The sequence below is a fragment of the Scyliorhinus torazame genome, chromosome 2 (genome assembly GCF_047496885.1).
Source record: "Scyliorhinus torazame isolate Kashiwa2021f chromosome 2, sScyTor2.1, whole genome shotgun sequence".
Taxonomy (NCBI): Eukaryota; Metazoa; Chordata; class Chondrichthyes; order Carcharhiniformes; family Scyliorhinidae; genus Scyliorhinus; species Scyliorhinus torazame.
The window spans coordinates 393,769,381-393,793,271 of record NC_092708.1 but is presented as its reverse complement, the minus strand read 5'-3'; the positions used below and the strand labels follow the sequence as shown (position 1 = coordinate 393,793,271).

The 23,891-nt window shown below is 47.3% G+C and overlaps 1 protein-coding gene across 2 annotated transcripts in view; it reads left to right on the top strand.

The window, feature by feature from the left end:
- jag2b (jagged canonical Notch ligand 2b) overlaps window positions 1–23,891 on the top strand; it is a 290,190-nt gene that overhangs the window by 221,632 nt on the left and 44,667 nt on the right. Inside the window, exons 6-12 of one of the 2 annotated variants that reach the window (XM_072494244.1) lie at window positions 6,648–6,778; window positions 9,024–9,143; window positions 9,917–10,030; window positions 14,728–14,841; window positions 16,468–16,581; window positions 17,510–17,556; window positions 18,620–18,796. In XM_072494244.1, coding sequence (XP_072350345.1) covers window positions 6,648–6,778; window positions 9,024–9,143; window positions 9,917–10,030; window positions 14,728–14,841; window positions 16,468–16,581; window positions 17,510–17,556; window positions 18,620–18,796 — 817 coding nt within the window. The remainder of the gene's footprint in view (window positions 1–6,647; window positions 6,779–9,023; window positions 9,144–9,916; window positions 10,031–14,727; window positions 14,842–16,467; window positions 16,582–17,509; window positions 17,557–18,619; window positions 18,797–23,891) is intronic. The other variant, XM_072494245.1, reaches the window with a different exon arrangement.

Genomic DNA, 23,891 nt, shown 5'->3' with positions numbered 1-23,891 from the left:
TTAAAAAACAAACAAACAAAGATCTGACTATACACTACACAAATCCATTTTCCAGCACTTGACCCATAGCCCTGGAGGTTATGGCAGTGTAAGTGAATATCTAAATAGTTCTTCGATGTTCTGAGAGTTTCTGGCTCCAGCACCCTTTCAGGCAGTGTTCCAGACTCCCACCACCTCTGGGTGGCAAGGTTTCTCCTCAATGCCCGTCTTAACCTTCTAACTCTTTAAATCGATGCCTTCCTCTACGAATGGTAAAAGTGCCTTCCTATCCATCCTTTCTATGCCCGTCATAATCTGATACATCTTTACCAGGTCCCCTCTCAACCTCTGCTGCTCAAAGGAAAGCAGCACCAGCCACCCGTGACGAGGAGAAATGTCTTCACCGGGAGAGTGGTGAGCCTGTGGAATTCTCTACCACCGAAAGCAATTGAGACCAAAACATTGTATGTTTTCAAGAAGGAGTTGGCTTTGGTTTTGGGGCTAAAGGGATCAAAGGATATCGGGGAGGGGAAAGCAGGAACAGGTTTACTGAGTTGGATGATCAGCCATGGTAATGAATGGCGAGGAGGCTTGAAGGGCCAAAAGACCTACATCTGTTTCTATTCAATCATTTTTGGTACAGGGGCCGGAATGTGAAGACTAGGGGATTTTCACAGTAACTTCAATCCCGTGTTAATGTAAGCCTACTTAGAACATAGAACAGTACAGCACAGAACAGGCCCTTCAGCCCTCGATATTGTGCCGAGCTTTGTCCGAAACCAAGATTGTGAGAATAAAGATTATTATTATTTAACCACTTTTAATTCTGCTAAACCAGCCAGTACCTCCTCTCTCTCAATTTCCTCTTCATATTTCGCAGTCCTCCAACCTGATGTCTACACCTGCCCACGTCCTTTTCCATTGTGAAGACCGACGCAAAGTATTCATTGAGGGCTTGATCCACATACACATCATCTATATGGTCCACAATAGGTCCAACTCTTATTTTCTCTTTTATATATTTTTTTAAAAATCCTTTATTCTTCCCACCAAAGCTTTTTCATCCTCTCTTAGCTTTCCTAATTCCCTGACTGGAGCACTCCAGTACTTACTGTCCTGGATTTGTTCAAAATTGTGAAGAATTTTGACAGAGCAGAAAGAAAATACTGTCAGTTGGCAGGAGGATTGGTAACCAGAGGATACAGTCAAGATAATTAGCAAAAGAACCAGAGGGGCAATGAGAATTTAATTTTCTATAATATATTGTGTTATGATAAAGAATGTACTGCCTGACCGGGTAGGAAATATTGAATAGCAACTTACAAAAGCGAATTGGATGTCTACTTTTAAGAGCCATGATGTGGAGATGCCGGCGTTGGACTGGGGTGAGCACAGTACGAAGTCTTACAACACCAGGTTAAAGTCCAACAGGTTTGTTTCGATGTCACTAGCTTTCGGAGCGCTGCTCCTTCCTCAGGTTCTCCTGAGGAAGGAGCAGCGCTCCGAAAGCTAGTGACATCGAAACAAACCTGTTGGACTTTAACCTGGTGTTGTAAGACTTCGTACTGTACTTTTAAGAGGAAAGAGGAGAATGGGACACATTGGATCATCCTTTCACAGAGCTAGCACGTGCATGACGGACCAAATAGCCTCTTCCGGTGCCATCTCATCCCGTGTGCTGCCAGTAATGAAAAACATCCAAACAACAGAGTTCTTCCAGTTTAGAAATTGGCTTGTCAGGGGCAGAAGCAGGGAGCTATCTGGTAAAAGGTTACTTCATTTATTGTTGTCGGTCAGCAAGCGGATATTTCTGTCGCTGCCAATGATTAAAATCACAGCTGTCACGCCGTTATTCTGAGGAAAGTTATTTTTGGTTGCCTCGTGGCGACCCAAGTCATTGTCTCCCTGACAGGAGATTATTGCAGATTCAGGTTCCAACTGAAGCATAGCTACTGGGCCCACCAGTCGTTGGAGGCCATGGTTCGCGCCGGGGGGGGGGGGGGGGGGGGGGGGGGGGGGGGGGTTCCATCCACACTCAAATAGTACCAGCAAATCTACCAGATAGTGTGAATACCTTTAAGGGAAAGCTAGATGAGCACAAAATAGATAAGGCGATGGAGTGAAGCAAAGGGGGGAGAAAGCGCTGGTGTAGTTAGACCCTCAGTCACCTGGATCTGTGCAGTAAATTCTGTATCAACACCTTTCCTTCCAACGAGACTAGGAAGGCAAAGTTAATTCATATCCACAAGTCAGAGACATCTTGTTTCGTCACACCACTGGCAGAAAACTTCGAAGTATGAAGTAAATAAATTATACGCCCATTGCCCCCACACACACACAAAAAAAATCACTCAAAGTTCTGCAGGGCACAACTTTATCAATTGTATCATTAAGAGTGGGATGGCGCAGTGACTGGGAGAAGGGAGAAAGGACCAAATCTCCAGTGGCGGTTAATGGCTGACTTTAATCTGTGGCACTGCCGTAGGGATTGAGGTTGCCTTTTCTCTTCAAGCTACGGTTACTTTGATTCCTGACTTTCAGAGCTGCTCAGCATTCAGGCAAGTAGATAACAGAGATTTTTGGAACATAGTGTAATAGGAATGTGCATATTTGCTGTGTGCTGCATACACTGTTTGCATCAAGCCTAGACAAGAAGGTTGCTATAAATGAAGGTAATCAACATTACGCAAATAGTAACAGAAAGTGTGGAAATATTCAGCCTGTCGAGCAGCATCTGTGGAGGGAGAAAGAATTAACGTTTCAGGCCAAGGACCCTTCAGAGAATAAAAGCAAAATGCTGGAGATCTGAAATAAAAGCAGAAGGTGCAGGAAAAACTGGCAGCATCAGTGAAGAGAAAGACGTGAGTTTACGTTACCAGTTCAACCCTGACTCTCTCCTTGGGAACTGTTCTGAACATAGGTCCTTGACCTATAATGTTGACTGCTGCCAGAGCATTTCCAGCATTTTCTCTCTCTTTCAGATTTTCAGCATCCACGGTATTTTGCTTTTACATCAGTAAATTTTGAAATGTATTTATTAGTCTGTATTAATTTCACACTGGCTCTCTTTACTGACGCTGTATTAACTTGGCTCTTTTTGCCGGTTTTTCTTGGCACTGGTTCATTTGTCTGCAAGTCGGAGGGAGCCGTTCAGCAAGAGATCCTGTCTGCCCCCTCAAGGGGACTTAAATGATCCCAGGATCGGGGTGGGATGTGACACAGTGGTTAGCACTGCAGCCTACGGCGCTGAGGACCTGGGTTCGAATCCCGGCCCTGAGTCACTGTTCGTGTGGAGTTTGCACATTCTCTCCGTGCCTGCGTGGATCTCACCCCCACAGCACAAAGATGTGCACGGTCGGTGGATTTGCCACACTAAATTGTCCCTTAATTGGGAAGAAAAATGAATTGGGTACTCTAAAAAAATTTAAATCCCAGGATATTTTCAAAGGGAGTCGATATTCATCTATCAAACATCTAAAACAGATAATCTGACCATTATCACTTTGCTGTTTGTGGGAACAATGCACCATTGGGCTGCCATGTTCTGAACATTACAAGAGTGACTTCTCAGTAAGTCTGCAGATGACACTAAAATAGGTGGCAATGAGAAAGATTATCAAAAATTGCAGCTGGATCTTGATCAGCTGGGGAAGTGGGCCAAGAAATGGCAAATGGGGTTCAATACAGATAAGTGCGAGGTGCTGTATTTTGGAAAGTCAAAGCAAGGTAGGGCTTTCACGGTGAATGGTAGGACCACAGGGAGTATCGTGGAACAGAGGGACCTTGGAGTTCAGGTGCACGGTTCTCTAAAGGTGGAGTCGCAGGTGGATAGGGCCGTGAAGAAGGCTTTTGGCATGCTGGCCTTCATCAGTCAGGACGTTGAGTATAGAAGTTGGGAAGTTATGTTGCAATTGTACAGGACGTTGGTGAGGCTGCACCTGGAGTATTGTGGCCAGTTTTGGTCGCCTTGCTGTCGGAAAGATGTTAAAAAAGATGTTTTTTAAAAAGATGTTATTAAACTGGAGAGAGTGCAGAAGAGATTCACAAGGATGTTGCCAGGACTCAAGGGGACTGAGTTACAGGGAGAGAGTGGACAGGCTGGGACTTTTTTCTTTGGAGCGTCGGAGCTTGAGCGGTGATCTTATAGAGGTGGATAAGATCATGAGGCATGGATAGGGTGAATGCACTCAGTCTTTTTCCCAGGATGAGGAATCGAGAACTAGAGGGCATAGGTTTAAATTAAGAGGGGAAAGAATTAATGGGAACCCGAGGAGCAACTTTTTTTACTTATGTGGAATGAGCTGCCGGAGAAGTGCTTGAGGCAGGGATATTGACAACATTTAAAAGGCATTTGGACAGATACATGGAGAGGAAAGGTTTAGAGGGATAGGGGCCAAATGCAGACAAATGGGGTTGGCTTTGATGGGCCTTTGGGTTAGCAGGGACCAGTATGGGCCGAAGGGCCTGACTCCCTGCCGTAGATTCTATGATTCTATGACTACACTTTCCGCACACGTGAGTACGGCCTCAACCGGGACCTGGGATTCATGTCGCATTACATTCACCCCCCACCATCTGGCCTGGGCTTGCGAAATCCTACCAACTGTCCTGGCTTGAGACAATTCACACCTCTTTAACCAGATCCGCCAGGACCTGTAAAGACTTAATTACCTGCAAATGCTCGCATTCAAAGCATTGTCTTGCATTTTTGACTTTGTCCATATATATGTTTCTGGCATCTACCTCTTCATTCACCTGAGGAAGGAGCTGCGCTCTGAAAGCTAGTGATTCGGAACAAACCTGTTGGACTTTAACCTGGTGTTGTAAGACTTCTTACTGTACACTTCAAAAATATCTCATTGGCTGTGAAGCATTTTAGAACAGTCAGAAGTCATACAAACGTTAAAGAAAGTTATCTTTTTTAATTTGCAGTTTCTTTTTTTTAAATTTAGAGTACCCAATTCATTTTTTCCAATTAAGGGGCAATTTAGTGTGGCCAATCCACCTACCCTGCACTTCTTTGGGTTGTGGGGGCGAAACCCACGCAAACACGGGGAGAATGTGCGAACTCCACACAGACAGTGACCCAGAGCAGGGATCGAACCTGGGACCTCGGCACTGTGAGACAGCAGGGCTAACCACTGCGCCATGGTGCTGCCCAATTTGTAGTTCAACCTATACTCTTAAGACCTCAAATCACGGCTGAGATCCCATGCTCTTCCCATGCTCTATCCAACCATGGTATGGAACGGACAAGGAGCAAGCTATGGCTGTCCCACAAAATTAAATAGCTTCTTGTTACTTACTGTCTGGGTTGGCAAATGAAGGAGTATTTGGATGCACGATTAGAGTTGGCATCACCGTGGGGTAGTAGTCAAGCACCAGCTGTTAATTTTGATGGGAGGAGAAATTGGGAAAATGGAAACTTTCCCATTGCTCCAGAGGGATGGCATCCCTATTATCACATTCCAGGCCGGTCTTAGACCCGTGGCTTTCTTGATTTCATGGCCACCAAGGAGTCCACAGCAAGAGGCGTAAAGAAACTCGATTTTATTAATAAACAACTATTCACACAATACTCTTCAGGTTCCAGCCAGGTCACTCTGCCCGGCTCCCATTCGGGACGAGATTTAATTGCCAGAGTCCATCACTCTGCTGATGGGCCCCCGCCCCTCAGTGGGGAGGCTCGTATTCTACGAGGCTGACGGGGGGGGGGGGGAATAATTGGTCCATCCCCGTGGGTCTCGTGTGGACTACAACACTTGAATTCAAAGAATTGCACCTTAACAGAGCCAGCCGATAATCAGAACAGGTAGAGCATGACTGGAGTCCCATTTAGACTCAGATTGGATAGGAACAGCAGCCGTTCCTCCCTGAAGGACGTTGGTGACCCTCGTGGGGATTTCGTTTTGGTAATTTGGCTTCTTAATTTCCATTTTTGAAAGGAGATTCATTCAAATTCTCTCCGTTTTTGTGGAATTTAAACTGACTCCTGTGAACTGTATGATGGCTTCTCCCAGTCACTCCAGACCTTTTGTGGGGGGGGGGTCTTGAAGCGAGGAATATATTTCTGTCAAAAGCAAAATGCTATGGATGCTGTATGTACTCAGCAGGTCAGGCAGCATCTGTGGAGAGTGAAACAGAATTAATGTCTTGGGCTGATGACCAACCATCCTGAATCTTGAAGGACTTTAAACAGAAGTCCCATCTGGTTTAGCTCAGTGGGCTAGATAGCTGGTTTGTAATGCAGAACAAGGCCAGCAGCGCGGGTTCAATTCCCGTACCGGCTGAGAATTCTGAATTCTCCCTGTGTACCTGAACAGGTGCCGGAGTGTGGCGACTAGGGGCTTTTCACAGCAACTTCATTGCAGTGTTAATGGAAGCCTACTTGTGACAATAAAAAGATTATTATTATTGTCTACCTGCCTTTTTGATGTCTCAGCTGAAAGTGCAACATTCCCTCAATGCAACACTGGGAGAGGGGAGTCAGCTTGGATAGGGACTTGGATTCATGACCTTATCTCTGAGGTTTGAGTGTCAGCACTAAGCCACACTCGATATCTAATGTTAAGTCAATAATGTGACTGCAGCATCTCGAAACTACTTTGTGTCTTGATTTTTTGGCATATGCAAAGCAATTAAGCTTATTTCATCTCCTGTCTTTTCAGCTGTCTCTACGGATGGCAAGGACAGTTCTGTGACGACTGCATCCCATACCCAGGATGCATCCATGGGACTTGCATGGAGCCGTGGCAGTGCAACTGCGAAACCAACTGGGGGGGCCTGCTCTGCGACAAAGGTATGTGTGTCCCGAGCACCTTCACACGGGCAGCTCTGCGGATGCGATATGGAGAGAGAGAGGGGGATTGTTTCAAATGCTGATTAAATTGGTGAATATGCCGATCAGAACACTATCCATTGTGGTGATGCCTGAAACAAAGTGTTCATAAATACAAGTTAAGTTACCAATTCAGTAGGGGATTCAGGAGAAACCTCTTTACCAGAGTGGTCAGAATGTGGAATTCCTTACCAGAAGGCGACGTTGAGGCAAATGGCATGGATGTATTTACGGGGAAGCTGAATCAATACATGGGGATGGGAGGGGGACAGGGAGGAATAGAAGGTGAAGTAGAGTGAGAGGAGGCTCAAGTGGAACATGAACACTGGCATGGACCAGCTAAGCTGGAGGGCCTGTTTCCTTCAAAATGTTATGTAATGTTTATTGAGTAATTTGTGGTTAATTTACATATTGGCAGCAGTATTCTGTGGGGAACTTTAATTAATCGCAGTGCCAGGTATTTTCAGCGCACCGCCCCGTGTTGCTCGTGCCTCTAGCCAGCAGCCTCTGCTTGCCAGTGTTTCTCTCCAGAGCTCTGCAACCCGGGGAGGTTTCCAGGTGTAAGTCCGGTTCGATGAGTGGAATCTGCGTTTTTGCCGTTAGACATGGTGGAAGTTCCACCACCCACCCGCCACTGTAACTCACTGAAATTCCAGTGTTGATCCTTTTCCTATCTTTGAAAAGGTGCTGGCGTGCTGATGGTGTGCAATATGTCGGACTGGCCAAGACCCAAAAAGTGCCATGGGGCCCTTTGTCTGCTTCATGTGTGCAGTCCCTCAAACACCTTTTTTGCCAGAAGTCTACCTGGCTCCTTGAATTTGGCAACATTTAACTGCTCCACTGTCTCAGGGCACTCTGCCTGACACACACCCACCTCTACTCAAATATCACTTGTGTACAAGTCCGTGTCTACTACCTTCAGTTTGTGATTGTGTTGAACAGAGGTCCCCTGTTTGCACCCCCGAAGAATCCTGACTATGTTTGAACCTACACATTACCAACTTCTAGTGGGGCTGATCTGCCAGTCTGATATGTTGACTGCTGTAATAATAACTCCAACCTTTTCAGAATGGGGCTTATTTTGCCGAAGGACGGTTTAAAAGGGAAACTATTTAATATCCATGTGATATGTGACTGGCTGACGGGTGATTGATGAGTCCAGGTTGCACTGGATAAATATCAAGTTGCCACTTTTTCACACTCCGTTGGATATCAGCGGCGCGATCTACCAACCAAGTCGTGCATGACCAGGAGCACGACATGGCCGGTAGATGCCAGGTGAGGCCTTTCGCAGGCGCCCTGGCTGCCAGTGGGCCTCACGGGATCTACCCAAGTCCCGAGAAGAGGCATGACCAGAATCCCACAATGGGCGAGATCAAGCCGAGTGCGCTGAAGTAGGTTTCAAACCCACTGAAGCAAACTCACCCGGAATCTAATGGCCTCCCAAGGAGTCCCCAATTGGGCACCATTGAGTACAAATGTAGACGAGGCAGAATGGCACCGGGGGTGGAGGGGCTCCAGGCCATCGGAGGCCCCTGGGTAGCCAGAGATAGTGTAGAGTTGCCTCTGGGCCCTCCCTCTGGCAAGGTGCTCCGATGGCACCTCCAAGCTACCAGCAGCGCAGGTTTCCCAGGTGCCAGGTTGGCCAAGGGTTAGGGCCGGAAAGGGGGGGGGGGGCATGCCCATTAATGGAGGATGGGGAATGAAGGTGGGGGTGTGCAGGGCAGGTATGAAGGAGCTCCTGGAAGGTTGGGGGTGGGGAAGGGGGGGTCCTGGAGGGAGTGGGGACAGAAAGGTGTGGGAAGACTTGTAAAGCCGGGGGGGGGGGGACACTCAGCGGTGTCCTCATGGGGGGTGTGGCATTGCCCCAGGGTGGGGGATGAAGCTCACTTGGAGATCGGGGACACCCTTTCAAAATGGCAGCCCGATCTCCGAGGAGCCGGTCTGGCCAGTGAGTTCAGCTCCCAGTGATGAAAAAAACTGTGTGGGCTAAACCGGTGACCCCATGGCCCAAGAAAGTGACGAAGTGTGGTTAGACAGCAGTGAGGAACTCACTGACAGAGCCAGCGGGAAGCTCCCAACAAAACCCGTCACAAGTGACCCTTAGAAACTTTTCCGTTAGATTGCGCCCCTGGTATCTCGATGTGTACATGTGGCTTTTTGTGTCCGACCCTTTAACTCAAAACAATTCTTTTTATTCCTAAAGATTTGAATTACTGTGGGACGCACCATCCCTGTATGAATGGAGGGACCTGTATGAACACTGAGCCTGACGAATACCAGTGCGTCTGTCCTGAAGGGTATTCCGGCAAGGCCTGTGACGTGGGTAAGTGAGTCATAGCTACAGATCCACCTCTGCTCCCACGTACAGTGAAGCTCTTAGTATAGCGGGTGTGATTTATCCAAGGTTCTATTGGAGCTGTCCGTGCTGCAGCTGTTTTTATGTGTGTGTGACCAAGGCGGTAGTATATTGGCAGACTGACCAACATCTATTTTGGGGGCAAGGGAGGTGGGGCTGTTGCAGGGGCCGAGAGGGAGAAACACTTTTTCAGCAAGTTAGATCCTGTTGTCTACACATTATCCGGCAAAGGCGAGCAGGGCGTCTGCCTGTTCTTTCTCTTCTCCTGCTCCCCTCTTTTTTTTTCCTTCTCCTCCCACCCCCAACCAGATCGGGGGACTCTCGGGGAAATTGAAACACACCCCGTGCAGACATAACGAGAACATCCCCTTGGTGCTTTGCAGAAGCATTATAAAGCAAAATGTGACACTGAGCTGCAGGAGAAGATGTTGGACAGAGAAAATGGGCCTTGAGCCAGCGCGATGAACCAATGGCCTCCATCCTTTACTGTAATTTTCATGTTAAAAATACAGAGTTCGATTCAGAACTTGCATCGTCTCCTCTGTAGTTAGCCTTGGGACCCAGATTTCCAAGGTGGTGGCCGTGCATATTATAATGTGAATTTCACCGAGTTGGTCGCATCAATCAGAATTTAGGAAAAATGGCCTCTGTTGCTCCTGGGTTTGTCCAGACGTGGGCGGGAGTGAGTTCTTTATCCATGTTTGAGTTTCATTCCAACTCCCCTCTGACCTTGTTTCCAGCTGAGCATGCCTGTGTATCCAACCCATGTGCAAATGGAGGAACCTGCAGCGAGGTCGAAACCGGATTCCAGTGTCACTGTCCTTCGGGTTGGAATGGGACAATCTGTACAATTAGTAAGTCGCCACAAGGAACATATATTTAAACAGTGACTATGTATTACAATGTTCAACGGAAGGGCAGCACGGTGGCACAGTGCTTAGCACTGCTGCCTCACGGCACCGAGATCCCAGGTTCGATCCCGGCTCTGGGTCACTGTCTGTGTGGAGTTTGCACATTCTCCCCGTGTCTGCGTGGGTTTCGCCCCCACAGCCCAAAGATGTGCAGGGTAGGTGGATTGGTCACGCTAAATTGCCCCTTAATTGGAAAAAATGAATTGGGTACTCTATTTAAAAAAAAATGTTCAAAGTTGTTATAAAGCAAAATTTAACACTGAGAACGTGTGGTATTAGGGCAGATAACTAGAAAGTTTGGCCAGAGAGAGATTTTAAGGAACATCTTGAAGGAGGGCAGAGAGGAGGTTTAGGGAGGGAATTCCAGAGCTTAGGGGCTTGGCAACACCACTGCCTCTGATGGAATGATTTAATTAAAGGTTATTCAAGACCAGAATTTGAATCTGTGATAGCTGTAATAAATGATTCCACCTGAGGAAGGAGCAGTGCTCCGAAAGCTAGTGATTCGAAACAAACCTGTTGGACTTTAACCTGGTGTTGCAAGACTTCGTACTGTGCTCACCCCAGTCCAACGCCGGCATCTCCACATCATGTAATAAATGAGTTTGTGCAGCTACTAGCATCAATCCGCATTTTCAGATAATGTCTCTCTTGATTTTCCCCAATACACAAAAATGAGAATAATGGCTATACATGTTCAGGCTACCTGAGGTAATCTTGTCATCCATCATTATTCACAGAAAGTAAAAATCATTTATTCCATAATCATCTCCTTTGGAGAGAACCTCCCCATCAGTACTCTTGGCTAAGGCTTGTGTTTGCAACAGGATAGAAGCAAGGAGGGAAAATTATCTGAGAGAGATTTCTCACAATTGGAGAGTGCCATTGACCTCGTAATGGAGATTTGCACCTGATACTGTGCCTGCTGGTGCATGGGGCTTCCTCTGAACAGTGCCAAGAGCTCACCAACTCTCGGGCGCACTCTTTGGACAGCATTGACAGGTCAACAGGGTACACATACTGGGTAATAGTGAGGGGCTGCCGACTCCTGATTAAGCTGATTGGACAACTGCAGGCAGTTAGCACCACCCCACAGCTGCACTGGATGTGGAGGGGGCTGGCAACTACCAAGCGAGCAAAGTTCAAGACAAACTTTCCAGTTTGTGCATTCTGCTTCCGTGCTTTGAAGAGGTGCAGTTACAAAAGTGTGGCTGAATGGGAATAGAGGTTCGAGGATCACGGAAGAATTGATCCCAGGATAATGATGTTTTTTATAATCAATTTATGGGATGTGTGCGTCGCTGGTTAGGCCAGCATTTATTGTCCATCCCTAGTTGTCCTTCAGAAGGTGGTGGTGAGCTGCCGCCTTGAACCGCTGCTGTCCTTGAGGTGTAGGTACACCTGTGCTGTGAGGGAGAGAGTTCCAGGATTTTGCCCCAGCGACAGTGAAGGGGCTGCCAAAGGAACCTTGGTGAGTTCCTGCAGTGCATCTTGTAGCATGTACATCATTTAAAGAAATTTGGGCAGATCTTCGAGAGTCATCTTGTCCCTCTGGCTGTAAAGGTGGTATCCTTGGGCCTGAGGTGCATCATTCTTTCTCGCTTACACTGTCTGTTAATGAGCTGTCAGTATTTGTTGGATGTCAAGGGCAGCACGGTGGTGCAGTGGTTAGCACTGCTGCCTCACGGCGCCGAGGTCCCAGGTTCGATCCCGCCTCTGGGTCACTGTCCGTGTGGAGTTCGCACATTCTCCCCGTGTTTGCGTGGGTTTCGCCCCCACAACCCAAAATGTTCAGGTTAGGTGGATTGTCCACGCTAAATTGCCCCTTAATTAGATAAAACTAATTGGGTATTCTAAATTTAAAAAAAAAAAGTATTTGTTGTAAGTCTCTTTATCCTACTGGACAGTGCTTACACTCTTGGGAAAATGGTGAACAGAGTATATGCAGATTCTGGTTAATTATGGGTGGAGGGAGCACTTGGCGGTGAGTGGAAGAGGAAAAGAAGGCAGAAAGTTAGCTTTTGCATATTTTGTAATGAGTTTCTTTTTGGAAGCTTTATATTGTGACAAGAATAGGTAAATTCCTGTGGCTCCATCTATTAGGAGTTGCACAGTTGGAAGGGTTGCACTTCCCAGAGGGTTCTTGGCGAAGCACTGGCATTCATCACATGGACATTTTGGGGTGATGTCTGTGGTGACTTTAACCGTAATGCCCAGTGGCAGACTTCTACCTTCTTCATTGAGAAGGAGCTTCCATCAATCTGGCTGACCCAAGTCTGCCCTCTTGACTTTTGGACACAAGACTCAAGACCACCCAAGATAATGAGACAAAGATGGGGTGCATTGCCTTGGAAAGCAGGCAGGTTTTGTTCTACTCCCTTCTATTGTTGAATGACCTACAGATCAGAAGAACTGTCATTCATAACTAGAAAATACGCCATTGCTTGCAAGTTCTCACCAAGCCATACCATTCTGACTTGGAAATGTATCACTGTCTCTCATAGTTGCTGGGTTATAAACCCAGAACTCCCCTGACAGCACTGCGTGTGTACCTACACCACCAGGACTGCTGTCTCAGGAAGGCGGCTCACCACCATCTTCTCGAGGGCAATTGGGAATGGACAATGAATGCTGACCTTCTGAGCGACGCTCACTCCCTGTGAATGAACACATTTTTCAAAAAAACAACTATCCTGGGCGTCATTCTCTGACCCCCCGCTGGGTCGGAGAATGGCCGTTGGCCGCCATGAATCCCGCCCCCGGCCAAAGTCTCCGGTACCGGAGATTGGGCGGGGGCGGGAATCGGGCCACGCCGGTTGGCGGGACCCCCCGTTCAATTCTCTGGCCCGGATGGGCCGAAGTCCCGCCCAGAAATTGCCTGTCCCGCCGGCGTAAATCAAACCTGGTATTTACCGGCGGGACCAGGCGGCGTGAGCGGGCTCCGGGGTCCTGGGGGGGGGCGCGGGGCGATCTGACCCCGGGGGGTGCCCCCACGGTGGCCTGGCCCGCAATCGGGGCCCACCGATCCGCGGGCGGGCCTGTGCCGTGGGGGCACTCTTTCCCTTCCGCCTCCTCTACCGCCTCCACCATGGCGGAGGCAGAAGAAACTCTCCCCACTGCGCATGCGCGGGAAACTTTCAGCAGCCGCTGACGCTCCCGCGCATGCGCCGGGAAACTGTCAGCTGACGCTCCCGCGCATGCGCCGCATTTCCGCGCCAGCTGGCGAGGCAACAAACGCCATTTCCGCCAGCTGGCGGGGCGGAAATCCCTCCGGCGTCGGCCTAGCCCCAACATTGAGGGGCTAGGCCGCCAAAGATGCGGAGCATTCCGCACCTTTGGGCCGGCGCGATGCCCGTCTGATTGGCGCCGTTTTTGGCGCCAGTCGGCGGACATCGCGTCGTTGGGGGAGAATTTCGGCCCTAGTTCTTTATCATGTCACTTAAATGTCCGAAAGTACCGTGCCTGCTGTTGATCACGTTTTACTGCAGCAGATTGGTAATTAGGCACATAATGGCAACCGATTTTCACACAAAGCAAGATCCCCCCCCCCACAAAATGCCGATTCAATTTGTTTCCAGTGGTGATGGCTAAAGGAGAAATGTTGGCACACACACACTGTTTTCTCTTCAGATAACACCATGGAGATGAAGGGTAACAAGACCTCAGTTTAACATCTCAGTTCTCATGGAAACTTACTCCATGTGATCTTTTCTGTTTGTGATGAATGTAAGAATTTCCGATATATGGTATTGTGTGAATTTGGTGCAGTAAGGGTAAAAAGCCTGGGTTAGGGTCTGTATGTGACTGCTGCAGTCATGTTTTTAAAAATCCTGGTTTGAAAGACAGCCGGGCTTTGTGGCCACGAAAGGGATAATTAAAGCATTGTAAAAGTAAGGGCTAATGGGATTTTGTTTATATAAAGGCTCCCTGGGGAGTAGATAATTAGAGACATTGCATTTGGCCTTAGTAAGACGTAGTGAATGGGAGGAACCGGGACTGAAGCAGTCAGGCGTTGAGTTTCTGGAATAAAGCAGTTTAGATTGGGGATGTGAATAGATGAGCAGCCTTTTGCCAAATGCTGAGAAGTTAAACGGTAGCTTTGACACAGGCAAGAATCTGCAAGCTGGTTTCTGAAGAATCTCTCTCTCAAAGTAGTTTATCCAAGACATCTCAATATTCCTGGGTCCGCTAACTGTATTTAAAATAGATTTTGCTTGGGTTTTGCTTGAGTGGAGATAAAAGATAACAGTTAGGATTTAGTGTTTCATTTTATTGTTTATTATTTTCTTGTATGTTAAAGTTATTTACTCCTAAATTAGTAATAAAGTTTAAAAATTATATGTATACCATATCCTTGTTTGTGCGTGGGATCATTCGTGGAGCGAAGTGTCCTATCCTCACAGTCTTACAAATTAAATAAAATATTGGGGTTTCTGTCCGGTATCCTAGCAACTGTTGGGGTCTGGTCTGGGATTGTAATATGTTCATTTTGGTGTTAGGCTGCTTGTAGTGTAGAGATTGAAAAACATTCAAAGATTTGTAGAAATCTGTACCTAATGTTTTGTAATCTCTGAGCAGTAATTATTTGAGTTTCTACATTATTGACCTTGGCTCTCTCTCCTCTCTCTCTGTCTCTACAGACATAAATGAATGCGAGTCCAGCCCTTGTGCACATGGTGGGACTTGTATTGATCACGTTAATGGATTTGTGTGCATCTGCCCACAGCAGTGGATCGGGAAGACTTGCCAGCTGGGTAAGGAGCTACACATGAGCTTCTGCTCATACACAAACTGGTTGTCGATAACTTTGGCAAGGCTCCCGGCTACAGATAATATTCTTTAACAGGCAGATTAAATGGAGTTGAAGCAGAAGCCCTATTCGAACTGAATGGGCAGATAGATTTGAGGTGCTGAATGGCCTGTAGAATCTTTTTCTGCACGACGATTTCAGCTCTTGAAAGAAGCCTGGGGTGTGTGCGCAGGGTTGGGCTCCTGGAGCTGTGGTGGCTTGGCCTTGAGTAGGGTTGACATTGCTTCAGTCTGGTGCCTTGTTTGGTGGTGGTGCTGCTGAATTTCTTTCCTGAAATCTCAAATTCACTAACTTCTGTTTCCTGTTTTTTGAAATTGTGATGATTGCTGTATAGGGAAACACAATATATGATCTGCTGTGGTGACCAGGAAAATGCATTAACATCATTGGCAGGCACCTGACCCTGTAATAAATTTGAAGTGTTTTCTTTGGGTGGGAATCTGGCAGATATCATTGCAGGAGAAACCTTTGCTCCTACATTAATTAGCTCGAGGCCGAATCACATCTTTTGGGTGATTTTTTTATTATGAAGATTATTCGGGATTCTTTTTGCAATTGACAGCCACTTTCCTCCCATCACCACCTCGATCCCTTCCTCCTGGTATCACCCAATGGCTAATTGCTGAAGCTCTGTGCTATTGGCTCAAACTACATCGATCAGGAGTTATGCCAGGATGCACTTTCTTCACAATCTGGAGCACTCTGCCTTCGGAACTCTGTTGACATTAGTTAGCAGCTAGTTGCAGTTAAGATGCAGGTCTCTCAAAGAATTTACAGTGCAGAAGGAGGCCATTTGGCCCATCGAGTCTGCGCCAGCCCGTGGAAAGAGCACCCTATCTAAGCCCACACCTCCACCCTATCCCCATAACCCCACCTAACCTTTTTTGGTCACAAAGGGCAATTTAGCACGGCCAATGCACCTAACCTGCGCATCTTTGGACTGTGGGAGGAAACCGGAGCACCCGGAGGAAACCCACGCAGACACGGGGAGAACGTGCAGACTCCGCACAGACAGTGACAGTGACCCAAGCCGGGAATCGAACCTGGGACCCTGGAGCTGTCAAGCAGCAGTGCTACCCACTGTGATGCATGTAATTAGATCTCCGATCTAATTGAATGATGTGACAGGTTGAAAGGCCTCGTTATGTTCCTTTGTTCTAGAGAGAACAAGGTTTGAGCAAAGAGCTGTGAAACCTTACACCCCTCTGCTGTGTGCTACAATTACTGAGGGCTCAGCCCACCGGTGGGGACGCGCTGAGCTGCAGTACTCTCTGAGCTCACACCGATGGACAGAGTAAAGCATGGGTGCTATTCAAGAGGAAAAATTGTCACGTGATTAAACAAGCTTGTCAATATATGCTCAACCCGGCTTAGGGTTTAGTGCTGATCTCTGCTGGTATTCATTTTAAATAATGCGACTGGATGAAATGGGTTCTTGGTGATTAAATGTTTGGGTCTTTTTGCAGCTAATCTGCTTGTTTGCTTTTTAAGCTGCAGTTGCTGACTCTCCTCTTCCTCTCTCTTTCTCTCTTTCTTTCTTTCTTTCTCTCTCTCCCATGTCCTTTCACAGATGCTAATGAATGTGAGATGGAGCCTTGCGTTAATGCTTATTCTTGCAGAAACTTGATTGGTGGATATTACTGTGACTGCCTCCTGGGATGGTCTGGACAGAACTGTGACATCCGTCAGTATTCACTTTATATATTCATGTACATGAAAATACACGTGTATAGTTTTGATGTGTCGTGCTAACCATTGACTGCGTTTTTCACAAAGCAAAGATGATGCTGGTAGTCAGCACAGGTTTATATCTGCCCCCCCCTCCCCCACTGCTGGGACACTCATGGAGTGGTACAGTTCAGCAAGGCCCTTGATTCTCACCCAGTGGGGGTCACTGGCAAAGATCGCATTCAGTACTCATTCCTAATTGCCCTTGAAACCTTCTTGAATGCCTATGGCACTCCTACAAGGCTTTAAGTAGGGAGTTCCAGTATCTTTGACTCAATGTTGGGTTCAAGTCAGATGGTTCTATGGCTTGCAGAGGTGGTGCTGCTCCCATACACCGCCTATCCTTGCCTTACTAGCTGGTGGAGAGAACAGTTTTCAGAGGGTATCGGTCTGTGTCTGCTGGGGACCAGGAGAGAAATGAGCTGGAAATTCTGTTCCCGATCACTGCTCAGTGACCCTTTGGTGGAAAGGATGGACGCCGAAGGAAAGGATTGGGCTTGGGTGTGACAGCCTCCACTGCCCAATGATGTGCCGACACGCTCTGCCTACCCGCGCACAGGTGGAGCGCCTGTATGGACGTCGCGCCCCTGGATGGCCCCGTGTATCTCGGTGCTCTGAAAAGGGGGATTTGTCTCTGGATTATAGCAGCAGGGAAATAATGGTGATCGCTCCTCTCGCTGTGAAACAAGCCCCTCCTTTCACTGGAGGGAATTCATCTGCAGAGGATTTGTGTGGGCCTGCATGTGTTTTTCTGCATGTGTTCAGTTTTTATATATAGGCATGTTGGGAAATGAGAAGGGCAAGTTCAAACAGCGAAGCAGACTACATTATATAGTGTCCTTTATGTTATACCTCATGTAATTGTGGACTTGTTGCCTCTTCAGATGTCCGTGGCTGCCATGGACAGTGCCAGAATGGAGCAATGTGTAAGGTATGAAAAGGAATGTTTTAAATAGAATTACAAAGAATGTGTAGTATCGAAACAGCTTTATGTCAGCGTTAATGCTGGATACAAGCCTCCTTCGCCCTAAATTCATCTCTGCCATCAGCATATTCCTCAAGGCAACTTTGGTTAAACTCATTGCTAGCCTTTGAGTCACGCCTCCATTTCAGTGTCCACTTGTTTGGTACTGTGACTGTGAAGAGTAATTTGCAGATTAAACTAGAGCCTCCTGTAAAAGGGCCTGTTTCTGTACCTGCAGCAAACTGGTTAAGACGCGTCTTACATTTGAAGTTTTGTTGGTAAATGCTGCAAGTTGCCTAGCCTTTGCTTCAGTGGGTAGTTGTGTGTCCTCTGTAGTACAGGGTTCTCAAACTCCCTACAAACATGGCGCCCTCTTTGGGATCCCCTTCAATGTTTCTATAAAAAAAAAACACAGTTTCCCCTAACCGGAGTTTCCCTGAGGAGTGCCCTCTATTCGGAAAAACATGCCAGAACATCAACAAATAGAGAATTCTCCAGGCGCTACTCTCTGCAGTGCTTGGCACATCTAACACCAGTGGAGAAAAAAACTCATAGGTCCAGTGGGGTTCATTTCTTTCCTGTTCTAGAGTTCATAGAATTCCCACAGTGCAGGAAGAGGCAGTTTGGCCCTTTGAGTCTGCACCGACCCTCTGAAAGTGCTCTTAATGGGCCGAATTCTCTTGGTGGTGCATTGTTCACTGGGGGCGGGATTCTCTCTTCCCTCTGCTCGTGAATTGAAGCCACCCCACGCAACCGGTAAGCCCGCTGGGGGGGGGGCTGCTCTGCCGGCAGGACCATGGAATCCCAATGGCCGGAGAATTCCAGCAAATGTCTCATTCTGATTTTTTTCTTCCTGCCTCTCAGTCATGTCCCCGACTGTGGTTCTGCTTTGCTGTCTGTTTGTGTCTAACATTTCCTCCCCCGTTTTTCCCCCCCAAGGTGCCTCCTGCCGGCACCTTTCTGTGCCTCTGCAAAGTACTGGAGGTTTTTTTTGCTGTCTCTATAACCTCTTTATGTTTTAACATTTCAGCACGATGATGTACAAGGGTACCAGTGCCTCTGCCCACGTGGGGTTGTTGGCAGAAACTGCGAATTCAAAATGAACGAATGTGCAAGCAAACCTTGCCTGAATGGAGGACAATGTCAGGACCTGCTCGGTGGCTTCCACTGTCACTGCATACGGGGTTATTCCGGAACCTTCTGCGAGGTACGCTCCACATGTTCGCCACAGCTGGTGTACGGTGCGTGTTGGGTTTGCTCCCGTTTTCCAATGAGTCAACCTAAAATTACCGCCCGAGTTTTGAACCTGTCCTTGTGCTGTGCTTCCCGCTTTGTTGGACTGAGCTCTCTGCTGGGTTAGCCGGCCTCCGTGGGGGTGGGATCGAATGGAAGGCGACGCCGGGCAGCACGGTGGCGCAGTGGGTCAGCCCTGCTGCCTCACGGCGCCGAGCTCCCAGGTTCAATCCCGGCTCTGGGTCACTGTCCGTGTGGAGTTTGCACATTCTCCCCGTGTTTGCGTGGTTTTCACCCCCACAACCCAAAGATGTGCAGGGTAGGTGGATTGGCCACGCTAAATTGTCCCTTGGAAAAAATGAATTGGGTACACTAAATTTATAAAAAAATACAAAAAAATGGGAGGCGACGCCACATTGGCTCGGAACAACCCATACCTGCACGAGGTTCAATAAATTGGCGAGGGCTCCTCCTGTACCTGGAGCTTTCCAATAATGATCTTTCCTTCCCGATCCAAGCTCGAATTGGAAAGCGCAGGTGTGTGGTCATTGGCTGAGGATGTGTCCAGCTGGAACGTGATGCAGAGTGGGAAGTAAATGTATCGTCATTGAGAGTCACCTTCAGGACTGGAGGGGAGAAAACCGGCAGTTTAAAGAATTTCAATTGATTCCCACCTGCCAGAAGCCTGGTCCTGGAGTCATGTGTAACCAAAACATTTGATTCCTGTATCCTGAAAATATTGAAATGAAGTGAGACCACATTCAGTGCTGTGCGTGGGCAGAGTACAGCAGAGATTTTACATGCTGTGACTTGATTATTCAAATGGGGCATGTTGTGTTATGTACTCTGGGATAACACAGGCTGCAACCCGATGCAGCTTTGACCGAAAGATACTCCAGACTTTGAAGTAAGTTCAATGTGATTTATTGAACCATTAGCACAGTTCTCTATGAGTTCGACTCTCCTGCTAATCTTGCTATAGTAACTCAGTCTAACTAAACAGTCTGCTCTAAGCCATGTGGTGGGTGTGATGCTTCTGATTTGCCCCTGTCCTACTCTCTAAGTGTCGCCTGTGGAAAGAGAGAGAGCATGTGTGCCCCGTCCTTGTATATGGGTTATGTAATGCTCCCTTGTGGTAGTGTCACCTCTGGGTGTCTTGACTGTCCATTGGTCGTGTCCTATTCTATGTGTTCATTCGCTGTATGTCTGCATGTCATATCGTCTCTGGTGCTCCCTCTAGTGTTTACTTAGTCGTAGTGTATTTACATTAACCCCTTGTGTATTTACAGTGATGCATATCACCACATCCCCCTTTTTTCGTGTTACATATTTTCTGTACAGTGTTAAAGAGATATTGAACAAAAACAGGTAAATAAGTGATGACATGTACAAGTTATGATGACTGTGATGACTATACAAGATCAAAGAATAGTTATTATGACATTGAGGATTATACAATACCAAATAATAGTTATAGACATAGAATTTACAGTGCAGAAGGAGGCCATTCGGCCCATCGAGTCTGCACCGGCTCTTGGAAAGAGCACCCTACCCAAGCCCATACCTCCACCCTATCCCTATACCCCAGTAACCCCACCCAACACTAAGGGCAATTTTTGGACACTAAGGGCAATTTATCATGGCCAATCCACCAAACCTGCACATCTTTGGACTGTGGGAGGAAACCGGAGCACCCGGAGGAAACCCATAGGCAGACATGGGGAGAATGTGCAGACTCCGCACAGACAGTGACCCAAGCCGGGAATCGAACCTGGGACCCTGGAGCTGTGAAGCAATTGTGCTAACCACTGTGCTATCGTGCTGCCCAAAACCCACGCACAGCACTGAATGTGGTCTCACTTCATTTCAATATTTTCAGGATACAGGAATCAAATGTTTTGGTTACACATGACTCCAGGACCAGGCTTCTGGCAGGTGGGAATCAATTGAAATTCTTTAAACTGCCGGTTTTCTCCCCTCCAGTCCTGAAGGTGACTCTCAATGACGATACATTTACTTCCCACTCTGCATCACGTTCCAGCTGGACACATCCTCAGCCAATGACCACACACCTGCGCTTTCCAATTCGAGCTTGGATTGGGAAGGAGAGGTCATTATTGGATAGCTCCAAGTACAGGAGGAGTTATGATGACATTGAGGATTATACAATACCAAATAATAGTTCTGAGTGCAAAGTTCATGAATTTGCACGGTCGAGTGGCATTCTTGTGCTGTTATGGAAGTGTCGATGTTGATGTTGTCATTCCCTTGTGAACGCCATCAGTGTCCTGGTGTTTACGTAACCAAGAAGTCATCAGGAGGTGTTCAAATGGTCAAATCACTTAATTGTCTGAGGTGGACTCTTTTTTTTTTAATGCTTGTGGTAGCAATTCTTGATGACCTCTTTCCTGAAAGCTGGTTTGCTTGTCCGTGGTGTAGCAAACGTGAATTGGTAAGATGCGTTGAGATGCCATGGTATGTTTGCACTCTTGCCATTGTTCTGAGCTGAGCAGTAACATTGTCCTTCATGGGCAGAGTTGTACCATGTCGTACCAGTTGTTGTTCTATTGTTGTTGTCATTGTTGTTATTGACCTGCTTGTTGTTGTGTTTGTTGCGCTCAATGACCACACCGAGTGGAGAATTCGAGTCCTTCACAAAGTTACTTGTGTCAGTGTCCTTTGTGGCATCTGCTGTTTCATTGAGTGTTTCGTCTTTGATTCCTCAGTGCTCCCCGTCTGGAGTCATGTCCGGTTCATTGGAATCATCTTCGGTTTGTTGATGCTCCTCGTCTGGAGTCATGTCCGGTTCATTGGAATCATCTTCGGTTTGTTGATGCTCCTCGTCTGGAGTCCGTTCTGGTTCACCTGAATCAGCTTTGGTTTCTTGATGGTCCTCATCTGGAGTCAAAATGTTCAAGATTTCATTTTCTTGTGGAAAGGCTTGAGTGGATGAGGTTCAAATTGACATGGTCTCACTGGACGCACCAGTAGTCTCACTTTGATTGTCGAGTGCCTCTGTACATACGAGCTGAGATCTGTCAGTCTCGCTGAGATGTCGCACATCTTGTATGGGATTGTGAAGCCTTTGTCACTTGTCGCACATACAGTGGGTAGACCTTCAGTTTCTGCTTGTCGGTTAGATGAGCTGTCATAGTCGTCTTGCTGTGCACTTGAGCGTGGCAGACTTGCATCGTCTGCTGCTGGTTGCTCAGATAAGGTTGCTAGACCTTCATGGTCTTGTTCATGCAAGGACTGCACTCTGAAGTCTTGCGTTGTTTCCATCGTGGAGTCTGTCAACGAGCTCGCTGTGGAGGCTTGTATCGCTCTCTCTGTGGAGTCTGGCATTGCTCCCTGTGTGGAGTCATGCAGTGGTCTCGCTGTGGAGTCGATCTGTGTGCTCTCAACGGAGGTGTGCAGTGGTCTCGCTGTGGAGGTTACTTTCAGCTACTGGTCGAAGTTCAGGCATTGTGCTGTCATTCCAGGTGAAAGAATTGTGTTTTCAGGCGTAAAATTCTTTTTTCACTATTTTCGGACATTTCCCCTTTAAGTGGGCGTGGTCCGGGGCCTCTGACGTCATATCGCTTGTGACGTAGAGCGTAGGAATGGATTGCATGCGCAGATCGCTTTTCCTTTACTGTGCGCTCTTTTCGCAACTGTGCATGTGCGGCTCCTTGCGCAAGATGGCTGCCAATCAAAATTGCCGTTTGCATCTGTTGCAAGCCTACCTTTGCCTCGTGGTGAGTATAGGCGCCAGTTTTACCGATTTCTTTTGTGTTTACCTCGTAGTAGTTTTCAAACTTGTCCAGGACTGTCTGGAAGTCTTTTTTGTCCTGCCCTTTGGAGTACTTGAAGGAGTTGAAGATTTCTGTTGCACTTTCACCCGCAATGGTGAGTAGAAGATCTATCTTCTCAACATCGGCCACGCCATCTAGGTCGGATGCTGCCATGTAAATCTCAAATCTCTGCTTGAATGCATGCTAGTTGGCACTGAGATTGCCGTGGTACCTGAGCTGCTGAGGAACCGGAATCTCGATCATCTTGCCTGGGTGCTGTTGCTGGTAGTCACGGATCTTGCTGAGTTGAACTATATAGATTCAACACTGATACTGATACCCTGTTGTGTTATGTACTCTGGGATAACACAGGCTGCAACTCGACGCAGCTTTGACCGAAAGATACTCCAGACTTTGAAGTAAGTTCAGTGTGATTTATTGAACCATTAGCACAATTCTCTATGAGTTCGACTCTCCTGCTAATCTTGCTGTGGTAACTCAGTCTAACAAACCAGTCTGCTCTAAGCCACGTGGTGGGTATAATGCTTCTGATTTGTCCCTGTCCTACTCTCTTAAGTGTCGCCTGTGGAAAGAGAGAGAGCATGTGCGCCCCGTCCTTGTATATGGGTTGTGTAATGCCCCCTTGTGGTAGTGTCACCTCTGGGTGTCTTGACTGCCCATTGGTCGTGTCCTATTCTATGTGTTCATTAGCTGTATGTCTGCATGTCCTGACGTCTCTGGTGCTCCCGATAGTGTTTACTTAGTCGTAATGTATTTACATTAACCCCTTGTGTATTTTTGTGATGCATATCACCACAGGGCATTTCAAATGTGTGAATATTTCACAGCTATTTTTTTTTATATGACCCCTCGATCCAACCACCCCCTCCCCGATAGTAATCTAATATGTAAGTCACTTTTATTTCCTTTTTAAAAAATAAATTTAGAGTACCCAATTATTTTTTTTTCCAATTAAGGGGCAAGGGGCTTTTCACAGTAACTTCATTGCAGTGTTAGTGTAAGCCTACTTGTGACAATAATAAAGATTATTATAATAATTTAGCCTGGCCAATCCACCTAACCTGCACATCTTTGGGTTGTGGGGGTGAGACCCACGCAGACACGGAGAGAATGTGCAAACTCCACACGGACAGTGACCCGGGGGCGGGATTGAATCCTGGTCCTCGGCGCCGTGAGGCAGCAGTGCTAACCACTGCGCCACCGTGCTGCCCCACTTTTATTTACAATCTATAGACAGGAGGAGCACTTCTCTCTGTTGCAATGTGTGATTATCAC